The sequence below is a fragment of the Anguilla anguilla genome, chromosome 4, assembly GCF_013347855.1.
Source record: "Anguilla anguilla isolate fAngAng1 chromosome 4, fAngAng1.pri, whole genome shotgun sequence".
Lineage (NCBI taxonomy): Eukaryota > Metazoa > Chordata > Actinopteri > Anguilliformes > Anguillidae > Anguilla > Anguilla anguilla.
In genome coordinates this window covers 59514667-59527129 of record NC_049204.1, presented here as the reverse complement: position 1 = coordinate 59527129, position 12463 = coordinate 59514667, and the positions used below count along the sequence as shown (strand labels likewise).

The window sequence follows — 12463 nt, the reverse complement described above, 5'->3', positions numbered from 1 at the left end:
TACAGTCTCTGGTCTGAAGCAGTATTTCTAATGTGTAACAGAAGATCTAGAGCAGGCAAATAATAAGTAGACTATATTTCAACCCCGACGTTCTACACAGAGGTGAAGAGTCTCACTCCAATAAGTACACAAACTACATGTCCCCTAATGCAGTGCAGGAAGTATGTTCAATGTGTTATGGCTGGTCCTTGCGTTGACGTGGGTGGAATTCGGGGTGTCTTATGTGATACTCTAACCCCGCTGGGTTTTGAAGTTTACCCTTTCAAGGTAGCTGGATATTCACACTGACGTCTGATAGTACTGCGATTCTCGGTTTTCATCTGTGTTGTGGATAATCTTTGCATACAACGAGCGAGGTCAGCAAGCTATTCAGGTAGTATATAGCTAGCTAGGGTTAGCTAAGGGCGACTGTAAGTGGTTGTAGACTGACTCAAGCCAACTTGATAGCGAGCCAGATAGACAGTTGTTACTTTGCCAATAGACGAAGCAAGAACAAATGTTCGTGGTACCTAGTTACACAAACATCAGTACAAATACTCGATAAATGGTCTTTTGACTTGCTTTGTTTTTTCATTTTCCTTCTTTCTGAAATTGCTTCCTTAGACCTCGCCATCATGTCACTAACGTTAATGATGACATGTTCGCTCCCTCAGTGTCATGACAGTGCATACTAGGGGTAGCTATTAAGTACTGTTGGTGCCCAGTGATGTGCTTAAGCGCCAAATCATAGTGATTTTTGAATCCGATGGTATTTTAACTTTGATATTTCGCGTTTGTTACATTTGATATCACTTAAGATGATAAACTTGTGTGTTCTCTGGTCAGATTGGTTGGTACAACGCAGTGCTCTCCTCTTCGCTCCACCTTCCGTACTCCGATGATACGCTGGCGGTGGTGGTGTTGAGCACGCCGTCCATGTTTGAGCGTGCCTTCAGACCATTCCTAGAAAGTGGCAGCTGCGTGGGAGTCAACGACCCTATTGACCAGTGTATCAGACACTGTATAAGTACCTGTGTTTCTCAGGTACTGTAACACTGTTCATTGAATTATATGGGTTATGATTTTCCTTTCCAGTACTCACCAGATATACGAGAATTATTACAAAATATACACGTCTTCCTGAATTTCTCATTGATAGTTTCTAAAGGACAAGCCAATGATAGTCCTGGTGTGCAGTTCATTCACCAGCATAAACCTTCATGCCATCAGTGCATTATTAAGATATGCATGTGAATCATGCCATGGCACTGTCAGGTAAATTTGGACCTTCAAGGTTGCAAGGCAAATTTTGCTTTATGAAATGATCAATGCATTGAAAAAGTAGTCGATAACAAATTTGGACCTTCAAGGTTGCAAGGCAAATTTTGCTTTATGAAATGATCAATGCATTGAAAAAGTAGTCGATAACAAATTTGGACCTTCAAGGTTGCAAGGCAAATTTTGCTTTATGAAATGATCAATGCATTGAAAAATAGTCGATAACACGAATTTAGCAACTAATAGCTAATAAAATTTTTGGAAAGTCAAAGGATGAAAAAAAAATGCTGCTGTTCATTTTTGTCTATGCAATCGTTTTCCTCACGTAGTGTTTCCCAGGTCAGGAGGTGAATGTCAGCTACGACTACGAGGTGTTGCCAAACCGGAAGCCTAAGTTCTTGGCACAGACCGCTGCGCATGTGGCCGGCGCCGCGTACTATTACCAGCGTGCAGACGTCGCCGCGGACCCCTGGGGAGAGAAGGTGAGCGGTCAGGTGATCGGGTAGACTGAGAGGAAGCTGTCTCAGGTCTCGGCCTTTGCACCCTGCGTTCCACCGTTCCCCGTTTGCTCAGATGAGCTAAGTGTTGTGGTAGAAAAGTAATTAACATCAAAGTGAGGGGGGATGGGTCTGGTCGGCAGAAGTACCCTACGGCGTACGCTCCTCTAAAGATGAGACGTCTCCTTTCCTTCTGTCCTGGCTTTTTGCTGTTTACCTCCTTTCACCTCTCGTGTTCTTACGGTTGCTCTGTGCTGTCCTCGCTGCAGAAGATGTTTGGGGTATGCATCCACCCCAAGTTCGGCGGATGGTTCGCCATAAGGGCCCTGCTGGTGTTCCCGGGCGCGGCTGTGGGCGAGGAGCTGCAGCAGAGGCCTCCTCCCGACTGCGTTCCCTCCCAGGAGGCCAGAGTGGAGCTGCTGGAGAGGTTCAACTTCCGCTGGCAGGACTGGAGCTACAGAGACATCGTCCCCGCAGCCGAGCGCTACTCCCAGGACCAGCGGACGTACTTCTCCACGCCTCCAGGCCAGCGGGCGGCGCTCCTCAGGCAGTGGGGGCTGTTTTCAGCGGAGGACAGTGGCGCACAAGCCAAGAACTGAAGGAGAGAACAACGGGAGCTGATACTTTATGGGAGTCATTTACATGCTGAACATGCTGGAAACACTACTTTCAGAGGCTGCAAATTCTGCCCTGGCACTTATGACAATGAATGTATGTGCGTACATTTTGCAAATGTGAAATAATGAAGACCAATAAACGTAAACTGACATCTTTATACACACACACACACACAAGGGGAAGGGGCTAATAACTGTTTGGGGGCTGCGTCATTTTCTTGTGTCAAACATAATTTGACAAAATGTATTATTGTGTATCATATATGAGTTCATGTTATTTGATTAAAAAGCGGGAAGAACTACAAACATTTAGAAAATTGTCTCCTGGGGATAGCCAGGTGTATGTCTTAGTTTTTTTGCTACTCAATACAATATGTGAAAGTCATGAGTGTTTGGTATAAAAATGGGATAACCAAATAAAACAGCTTCCATGTTATTCCCTGAAGATCATTTTAATGCTTCTGATTTTGCTCTGTTCACACATTGATTCATTGACACATCAGAAAACAGCTTAAAGAAATATAGTCAAGTGTCTGTCAAAACTCCACTTTTACTATCAAAATCCATTGAGTATTTAACCTCCATAAAGTATTCTAATTGTAGTGCACTAAAATATGCTCCAGCCAGAGTATATGTTCATATTGATTCATAGCCTGGCTGATGAGTGGAATGAAGCCAAAATATGCACTAAATGGTGATTAGCATTATGGCAAAGCTTCATTCACCATTATACATTGCAGTGCCATTGCTCATGCAACCTTGTCTCCAGGGCAAACGGTTCAGGGGGACGACATGCATAAAACATTTGGATTTGCCGAAAATGATGAGGTTGCACAGGCCCACGGTAAGAAATTACCTGTCTCTCCATATAACGCTGCAAGGGAACACAAATGGTATAATGTGTTCCAGCAATGATTTAGGAGGCTTTTACTCTGGGTAGCTGAGCGTGGCTGCCAGAAATGGGTGCCAGAAAAGTATGAGACAAATTACGTGCTGCCATTTTGTGCTACACTGCACCTGAGAGTGAACATTAAAGATACCTAATATGGTGCTGCTTTCAAAAGCAAAGCTGCATTGTGGTAAAGATGCCATGTTTTATATTTGCTGTTTGCTGGCATTTAGATAACCTATAAGATGCATTGTACGCATGTGTTTTTTGTTAGTGTGCATGCACTGGCTAAATTATGAAGGAAATATGTTGATATTAAATATCTTTTGGAATGCACAAATTGTGCTTTGTTCATATTTCAATACAGGTTATTTGAGCTGTATTTCAATACATTTTTGCTGCACATTTCCACAATTTTTAAATGGAGAATATGTATATCGATTTGTTACATGCACATGCATTTACACACCACACACACGCGCGCACACACACACACACACACCACACACACACACAGACACACACGTGCGCACACACACAAACACACACAAATAGTAATTATTGAACATTCTGTATTTGATAAGCACAAATAATAAAACACATTAAGGTAAATCGGCATTTGTTATCATTTAGCAAGCTGTTATCTTGTATCACTCCCTCTTCGAACTCCTTCATTCATTTGCTACCTACAGATGAAATGTGCCTGACTCGGAATATGTGCCAGATGGAATATGAGATTTTGGCCAAAATAGGATCTATGTGAAAAGAATTCTGTTTGAAAGCTGGAGATCTGCTTCGGGGATCTCTTTTGATTATTTATTCAATTCCAGCGTGTCTTAGTTCATCAAACCACATAAAAGAAATAAGGAAAATCCACTGAGACTGCCCTCCTCTCCATCACTGAAAGTCTTCAGTCAGCTAGTGCGGCTTCCCTCTCTTCTGTCATAATCCTACAGGACTGGCCTTAATTAGGGTCGCCTCAGATGGTGGCTTGTCTCATCCCGAGAAACTTCCTATGGTTGTGCCCCAGTGCTCTGTGTTTGGGCCCCACTTCTTTCGCATGCAGTTGCTTTGCTCGGCCATCTCCTGTGGTTTCTTATGCTGATGGCACTCAGCTTTTCTTCTCTTTCCTTCCATCCGACACTTAGGTCTCCCTTTGGATCTCAGCCTGCCCGAATGGCGCCTCATGCTGGACGGTGGACTGTCATCTTGAACTCAGCCTGGTTAAGACTGTGGCGCTGTACTTTCCCTTCAAGTCCTCACCTCTGCTAGATCTCTCCACTAATTGAGATACTACAGGAGAGCTCACTCAGAGCTCTCTCTCCTGCAATAATCCTACGGGTTCTTCTCTTTCCATATTGTGGCAGTGAGTCAGGCCCGTAGCTTTTTTTTTAATATGCAGCAGTCGAGGAACCTGCCACCTCACCACATACTCCACACAGCTCCTTCGCCAGTCCTGGTACTCTCACACCTGGACTGTTGCAATTCCCTTCTCGCCCCTCTCCCCAAACTTGTACCACTAAATGAATGCAGAATGAAGCTGCATTACTTCAGTCTGTCCGAGTGTGCTCATCTCACTTCACTGGCTCCTGCTTACTGCTCACATCATGTTTAAAACCTTGGCGCTATCCCACAGGGCAACAAATGGATCAACTTCCTCATGCCTCCAGCCAACCTTCAAACCCTACATCCCAGCCAGATATATTGTAAGTTGCTCTGGTTTCTATAATTGTTCATTATAATTACTCTTAGTTTAAGAGTATACATGAATTCTGCATCACACTAAAGTTATAAACATATGGTTTTTTTTCTTGGAATTTGCTTTAGTGTCATAAGTTTATCCACTAGATGGCACTGTATCCATTCACTGCTGTTGTTGTTAGTTGTTAATTCATTGAATCGTGACAGCCAAAGGTGTTGCCTTGGTGTAGTCTGAAACAGGTTTTAAACATAAATCCTGTTTAAATAAACCCTATTTACATAATCCCAGGTCAGTTTATCAAATCAGGTCATTAAAATAATCATTGGTAACAAAATATCATGGGTTGGTGTATTTATATATGCAATATTGTTATCCATGTGTTATTTATGAAAATTGTCTGCAGCATCGAAGTAGTTACAAAATTGCGCTACAACATAGATTTTATATCAGCTAGTTATTAATTCAAGCTGTAACAATTAAATTTAATTTTGCATGGTAACCTAATGTTGTCTGCTGTACCTGTTTGTTGGGTGCATGTGTGTTTGCTGCAGTATAGAGACATTGAAGGTCATGCTACTGTATGATGTCATTCAAATTAGATGCACACATTTGTTATTACGTCTTACCCCTTGTCACTAAGACATCCAGTTTACCGTACACGGCTAATTGTGTTAATGCAGTGTTTACCACAGATGCCAGGCATGGGTACTGTGTATCTGGCATGAAATACCACCGATGATACTTCCCTAACCAAGCGACTTTCTTCCTCTTGCCAATCCCCTATGGGCAGTCATAGTATCTTCCCACATCGTGGCCTCCGTGCTGGGCGTCTGCCTGTCTGTGTGGCTTTTCCACCTCTCCGCCTTCATGTTTTTAGCCTCTGTGGGCTTGTGCCTCTCCCCCTCCCTGTGTTCATCGCTCAGAGTGCAGTTGTACACTGTCCTGAATCAGCACTTCAGCCCCCTGCTGCAGGCCTGCGGAGTCTCTGCCACTGGAGTTAATTAAACTCCTGCATCCGGAGCTCTGTGTCTCTACTGCACCTCAGCCACACAGTGGCACCTCTCCCCTCCTCTCCTCCTCTTCTCCTCTCCTCCCCCCTCATCTCCATTCCCATCATCTCCTCTCCCCTCCTCTCTTCCTCTTCTTCCATCCTCTCCTCTCGTCCTTTCCCCCTCCTCTCCTCTCTTCTCCACGTCCCCGTCCTCTCCTCTCCTCCTCCTCTCATCCCCTGGCTGGCAGTGCAAACCCATTGTGAGTTGTGTCTGCAGCAGAGCCATATAGCACCTTTCTTCAGATGCAGCACATGAGTCTGCAGCAAACGCAAGATGCTCAGATATTTCCCTCTCAAAGGGTTTCTGTCTGCAGTCTTTCACCAAGCTCAGAACTGGGTCATGGCTGTAATTAAATAGTATTTGACTATAATAAGCAATGCTATATATATATATATATAATATGTGTGTGTGTGTGTGTGTGTGTGTGTGTGCAACCCACAGTGACTGTAAATGCTAAATGGTTTTAGACCCAACCAAACCTAAAAGGCTGTGCAACTATGTTTTTCATGAGTTGTACTAGCACACTGCTATTAATTATTGTCCTGCTTTGGAATACACAATGTGCCCGGGTAAGGTTTTCCATTCTGGTGTATAGCAGGACTAGGTCTAATCTTCCCATGCATTATTGAGGACATCTTTAGAAATTGTACAACGAGGAGGTAACCTCTTGGTTCAGGTAACAGTGCAAACTCAGCATAGCACCATGGTGAAAGTTATTTTCCAGTCTCACATAACTTTGCTACTAGAATTAGTTGCAAGAATTATATAGACTTCATGTCTTATCCTTACAAATGGGGCCTAGTCATAAAATTCCATTTAAAATAAAAACATGCGTGTGTCACTCTTAGTAAATGTATTAAAGATTAAGTGTTTCTGAGTTTCTGAGTCATGAGAAGGTTGGGGTTCCCAGAGCTCTTGTTTCTTCTCTTTTGTATATAATCACCAGTCACCTTACACAACCTGGCTTTTCAGGGTTTTTTTTTTGAACAGGTCTTTTTGTTTTGGCAAGGCGCGAAACAGCTGCGCTCCTTTTGGGTGACTCGTTCTCCCCTCGCCTGCAGTGGACGCCTCTCCCCGGGTGGGCCAGTGTCTTTGGGCTTGGCTGGGGAATGTCACACCGCCCTGGTCGTTCCTGGTCGGTCCTCCCACCCCGCTGTAGACTGCCGGGGTGTGACCGTGGGGATCTGACCACGGTCACACGCTTCAGGACTGCAGTCGGGCCGGAGAGCCGTAATGGACACCGCCGAGGACGGCCTTTTTTAGTCCAGCAGGTCACTGCAAAATTCACCGTGGTTCTGAAGAGACTTTTGGGAAAGTAAACAGTAAGGTCGACTTAGCGCCTTTTCTTCATCTCATCCTTCCACATCTGAGACAATCGCATTGCATCAGGAGGACAGAGACTGGCACAGAGACTGACAGTCGGATTTGAACCTGATTCACCGGCACGCGCTACCCAGCGGTAAGAGAGACTGATGCTAACACGCTGTCACTGACTAAATGGGGCAAGCGTACCGACGGCGGCGCGCTGCACTGCTGAGCTCGACACAGAGACGCTCCGCTGAGAGCCTCTCGGGTCACACAGGCTGAGGGTGATAGCTAAGTCCGCAGTGCCCCCGTTATGTCCGGGGGAGAGGAGGCCCTCGCCTGTCCCGTGTGCTTCAGCGAGTTCGACGGCTCCGCCCACAGCCCCTCCGCCCTGTCCTGCGGCCACACCTTCTGCAGCTCCTGCCTCCGGCACCCCAGCCTGGCGGTGGGGGGGCGGCTCCGATGCCCCATTTGCCGATGTCTTTCGAGGGGGCGGGGCACCGCCCGCTGGAACGCAGATGCCCAGCAGGAGCGGGCCACGGGTTCGGCTTCTCCGGAAAGAGCTGGGGCCCCGTCGTTCTCTCACCAGTCGAACCCGGCTCACCGGCCCCTGCGGCTCCCGCCCTGGCCGGTGGGTTTCGGGGGAGCGGACGAGTCCTGGTTCCTGCAGCGCTGCGCCCTGTGCTGCCGAGGCCTCCCCGGTGGCCCGTACCGGCTGGACTGCGGCCACACGGTGTGCCCGGGCTGCCTGGGCCTGCTGCTGGCGCTGGCCTCTCCCGGCTGGGTGACGTTCCTGTACTGCCCTCGGTGTCAGGGTCAAACAGCCATCTTCCGAACGACCTCCACCATGGCCCCGCCAGCCTCCCCCCCGCCGGCCGCCCCCCCGCCGGCCGCCTCCCTGCCAGCCGCCCCCCCGCCGGCCGCCCCCGAGCGCCGCCCTTCGGCTAGCTCCGTGGCGCAAAGCCTGGGACGGGGGCGTGGCCGATGCTGCGTGCTCCGGGCTTCCTGCTCGCTGCTGTAGCGGGGGGGGGGGGGGGGGGTTTCCTCTCAGCACTCACGGATGGGGGGGGGGAGGGGGAGATGGAATGGGTGCCTGTGACATCAGCAGAGAGAGGGCCCAATGGGAGCGCAGACACCGGGGTGTGAATCAGACGGCGCGATGGAGCCGCGGGGTCCCGTCTGCTACCGAGCGACCTCGCTGTGTCCTCCTGCAGGCCACCCTGCCGCCAGCCCCCACGTTTCCGCGCCCCCCCCGCCCTACTGCCCGGAAACGGCCCGAACCCCCGACTGCCGGACGAGAGCACGACGCGCGGTCGTGATGATGTCATCCCTGACATCGGAACGGATGTTCTTCTCGCACGTTTCCCGACACAAATGTGAACGCAACGCGTCAGAGCTCGTGGATTTCGCTTTAAATAGAATGTGTCTGGAGGTCAAGTTGATTCTCATTAATTTGAAGGTCATGTTATTGTGTACATTTGGACAATGAACCTTAGAAAACAACATTGATATCTGATGTGCAGACAAAAGGCTTAATGATTAAACAGACTAGCCTTATTGCTTTTTACTCACTCACACACAATATACAAGGGCTTGCATGAGTGCTGTGTTTGTGTATAATGTGTATGCGTGTGTGCATGTGTATATGTATAAAGCGTGTGTGTGCATGTTTATGTGTATGTATGTAATGCGTGTGAGTGTATGCATGTGTATGCGCATAATGTGTGTGAGTGTGCATGTTTATGTGTATGTGTGTAATGTGTGTGAGTGTGTACATGTGCATGTGCATAATGTATGTGAGTGTGCATGTTTATGTGTATGTGTGTAATGTGTGTGAGTGTGTGCATGTGTATGTGCATAATGTATGTGAGTGTGCATGTGTATGTGCATAATGTGTGTGAGTGTGCATGTTTACGTGTATGTATGTAATGCGTGTGAGTGTATGCATGTGTATGTGCATAATGTGTGTGAGTGTGCATGTTTATGTGTATGTGTGTAATGCGTGTGAGTGTGTGCATGTGTATGCGCATAATGTGTGTGAGTGTGCATGTTTATGTGTATGTGTGTAATGTGTGTGAGTGTGTGCATGTGCATGTGCATAATGTATGTGAGTGTGCATGTTTATGTGTATGTGTGTAATGTGTGTGAGTGTGTGCATGTGTATGTGCATAATGTATGTGAGTGTGCATGTGTATGTGCATAATGTGTGTGAGTGTGCATGTTTACGTGTATGTAATGCGTGTGAGTGTATGCATGTGTATGTGCATAATGTGTGTGAGTGTGCATGTTTATGTGTATGTGTGTAATGCGTGTGAGTGTGTGCATGTGTATGTGCATAATGTATGTGAGTGTGCATGTGTATATGCATGATGTGTGTGAGTGTGCATGCTTATGTGTGTGTGTGAGTGTGCATGTGTATGTGCATAATGTGTGTGAGTGTGCATGTTTATGTGTATGTGTGTAATGTGTGTGAGTGTATGCATGTGTATGTGCATAATGTGTGTGAGTGTGCATGTGTATGTGTATAATGCGTGTGTGCATGTGTATGTGTATAATGCGTGTGTGCATGTGTATGTGTATAATGTGTGAGTGTGCATGTGTATGTGTATAATGTGTGTGAGTGTGCATGTGCATGTGTATGTTATAATGTGTGTGTGAGAGCATACTCTTGTTCCTTCTGCACTCAGCCTGCACTGAGCTGTGATGTATTTGCTCCAGTTCCCAGGGAGGATGGCTTGAGTCAGATCACCAGAGTCTTATTCACTTCTGTGCATTCAGGCAAACAGAACCATGCCGGAGAATCATTTCAGAAACATTTATTATACTTATGTGCATGAGAGAGGGTGTCAGTGTGTGTGTGTGCGTGTCTGTGTATGTGCATATGCACACATGTGTGAGAGAGGGCATGTGTGTGTATGTGTGCGCACGTGTGAGAGAGAGGATGTGTATGTGTGTGTATGTGTGTAAGGGTGTGTGTATGTGTGTGTGAGAGAGGGTCAGTGTGTGTGTATGTGTGTAAGGGTGTGTGTATGTGTGTGTGAGAGAGGGTCAGTGTGTGTGAGTGTGTGTGTGTGTGCGTGTGTGTGTGTGTGTGCGTGTGTGTGTGTGTGTGTGTGTGTGTGTGTGTGTGTGTGTGTGTGTGTGCGTGTGTGTGTGTGTGTGCGTGTGTGTGTGTGTGTGTGTGTGTGTGTGTGTGTGTGTGTGTGTGTGTATGTGTGTAAGGGTGTCTGTATGTGTGTGAGAGGGTCAGTGTGTGTGTGCGTGTGTGTGCGTGTGTGTGTGTGCGTGTGTGTGTGTGTGTGTGTGTGTGTGTGTGTGTGTGTGTGTGTGCGTGTGTGTGTGTGTGTGTGCGTGTGTGTGTGTGTATGTGTGTAAGGGTGTCTGTATGTGTGTGAGAGGGTCAGTGTGTGTGTGCGTGTGTGTGCGTGCGTGTGTGTGTGTGTGTGTGTGTGTGTGTGTGTGTGTGTGTGTGTGTGTGCGTGTGTGTGTGTGTGTGCGTGTGTGTTTCCTCTTGTTTCTTCTCTCTGGACGGAAGCCTGGAGCTGCTGGGGCTCTGCTGTGTAAGTCCACATGCAGGCCTGGGCCGAGGGGCCGGTGTTATGTGAGCGCATTAACCACAATGCACTGCACACAAGCAGAGAGCGCACAATTACCACGCACTGCTGATATCACACAACCAGCCAGCGTCCAAAGAAAATAAACTTTTATTCTTTCTCGGGAAAAGATTAGTTTAAAGTGACAGAACAGAATTAATTGCTCTGCAGATTCCTAAGTAAGCAGATCTTTCCAAGCTGATGCTGGTGACAGGCTTTAAAGTTGGCTGTGGGGGAGGGGGGCAGCTGTTCTACCTGAACACATCTGTATATTGCAACTGTAATATCTTCTCTGCTGTATTTTTGTTAGCAATACTGCAGACTTGATTTCTCAGGATATCCACTGCAAAATGACGCACAAGGGAAATACTGATGATCAAACCAGCTTTGATCCAACAGCGAGTACGGATGCAGTTTTTTTAATGAAATACACCTAAAGTATTGCACACATTCCAGTTCGTATTTAAAAAAAAGCTTTCATGTGTTGGACATATATTATGGTTAAATGAAAAGAAATGGCTATGACATGTCATTTCAGATACTGAAATGGACTTGCACTGGGCCGAATAACAGTGCTTAACCATTGCCGTCACATACCTGTAAAAAGCTTTTCCACCAGCGGGAACTGTTTCAGTGTAAGTGGACAAACCGCAGACTGAATCCCAATGAGTTGGAATGACCTCTACTATGTGAATTTATGTGAGGAGAAGGGCTGCTTTCTCTAAATGCGTTCTGCACCTGATGTGACTTCTAATACTCACTTTTTTATCCTGTGGAGTCAGAACCATTTAATACAGTAAGTCGAAGGCAAATAAAAAATATAGAAAAATAAGTACCAATGTAAGATGGTTGAGCAGGCATGGCCAGACATATATTGGGCTTATAAGGTGACAATTGCTCAAATTTTGTATGTATGTTCCGCTATTACATGGATAATTCCCACCCTTGTGGGTATGTGTTAACATTCTATATGTCCTTTACGTGGAAAAGAAATTACCTTGCGACAATTCAGAACATGCATGTCTGTAACTTAAGAAATCAGGCTAAATCAGCAATTTTTTCATGTTGCAAGCACTGTAGGTAAGCTCCTAATATTAAATTGAATGGCGGGAGGGAGTATAACACAGATGTAATATTATGGCTCACATTCTGTCCAGGCAAGAAATACCGAATTCGTTGACTGCTAAAAGGAGGACTGTCGGTTGTATTCATGGTTAATGTAGAGAGCTGCGTGCGTGTCAAAGTAAACCCCAAAGAAACACGATAAGTCAGCTGCATTATTGTAATGAAGTGCTTCATTATTGATTAGTTTAGTCGCACGCTTTGAATGACATTCAGCTATTGGGGAAAATATAAGTAGGGACAGGACAGCAGCACTCCGGATAGCGGAGGCACCGGAGGCCAGAAGCCAAGGCGATGGGTGTAGGTCTCATGGATAGGTGACACGAACATTAAATAATAAAAAGTCTCGCTCGGTACCCTGACTGACACCCCACCAGCAAAATGAGAAGTCAGGGGGGTGTGAGGGAATTCCAGTAAGGAAAGTGACAC

The 12463-nt window shown here is 46.5% G+C and overlaps 1 protein-coding gene across 3 annotated transcripts; it reads left to right on the top strand.

Annotated features, from left to right (window-relative positions):
• The first annotated feature begins 64 nt into the window (after nucleotides 1–64).
• Nucleotides 65–2807, top strand: mmachc (metabolism of cobalamin associated C). Of its 3 annotated transcripts, none has more exons than XM_035413855.1 (4): nucleotides 65–267; nucleotides 826–1023; nucleotides 1602–1739; nucleotides 2024–2807. In XM_035413855.1, the coding sequence occupies exons 1-4, from the start codon at nucleotides 148–150 to the stop codon at nucleotides 2351–2353; spliced, it is 786 nt and encodes a 261-aa protein (XP_035269746.1). In that variant the 5' UTR covers nucleotides 65–147; the 3' UTR covers nucleotides 2354–2807. The 3 variants fall into 3 exon arrangements, with proteins under 3 accessions (XP_035269746.1, XP_035269745.1, XP_035269747.1); XM_035413854.1 differs by having other exon boundaries at nucleotides 70–267; nucleotides 1587–1739; XM_035413856.1 differs by lacking the exon at nucleotides 65–267 and adding an exon at nucleotides 354–373 and having other exon boundaries at nucleotides 1587–1739.
• Nucleotides 2808–12463: the final 9656 nt, after the last annotated feature.

Coding starts and splice junctions, on each gene's coding strand:
- mmachc (XM_035413854.1), top strand. CDS start 148: ATGCAGTGCAGGAAGTATGTTCAATGTGTTATGGCTGGTCCTTGCGTT. Junction 1,024..1,586: donor TAAGTACCTGTGTTTCTCAG/GTACTGTAACAC, acceptor TTCCTCACGTAG/TGTTTCCCAGGTCAGGAGGT. Junction 1,740..2,023: donor CGGACCCCTGGGGAGAGAAG/GTGAGCGGTCAG, acceptor TCCTCGCTGCAG/AAGATGTTTGGGGTATGCAT.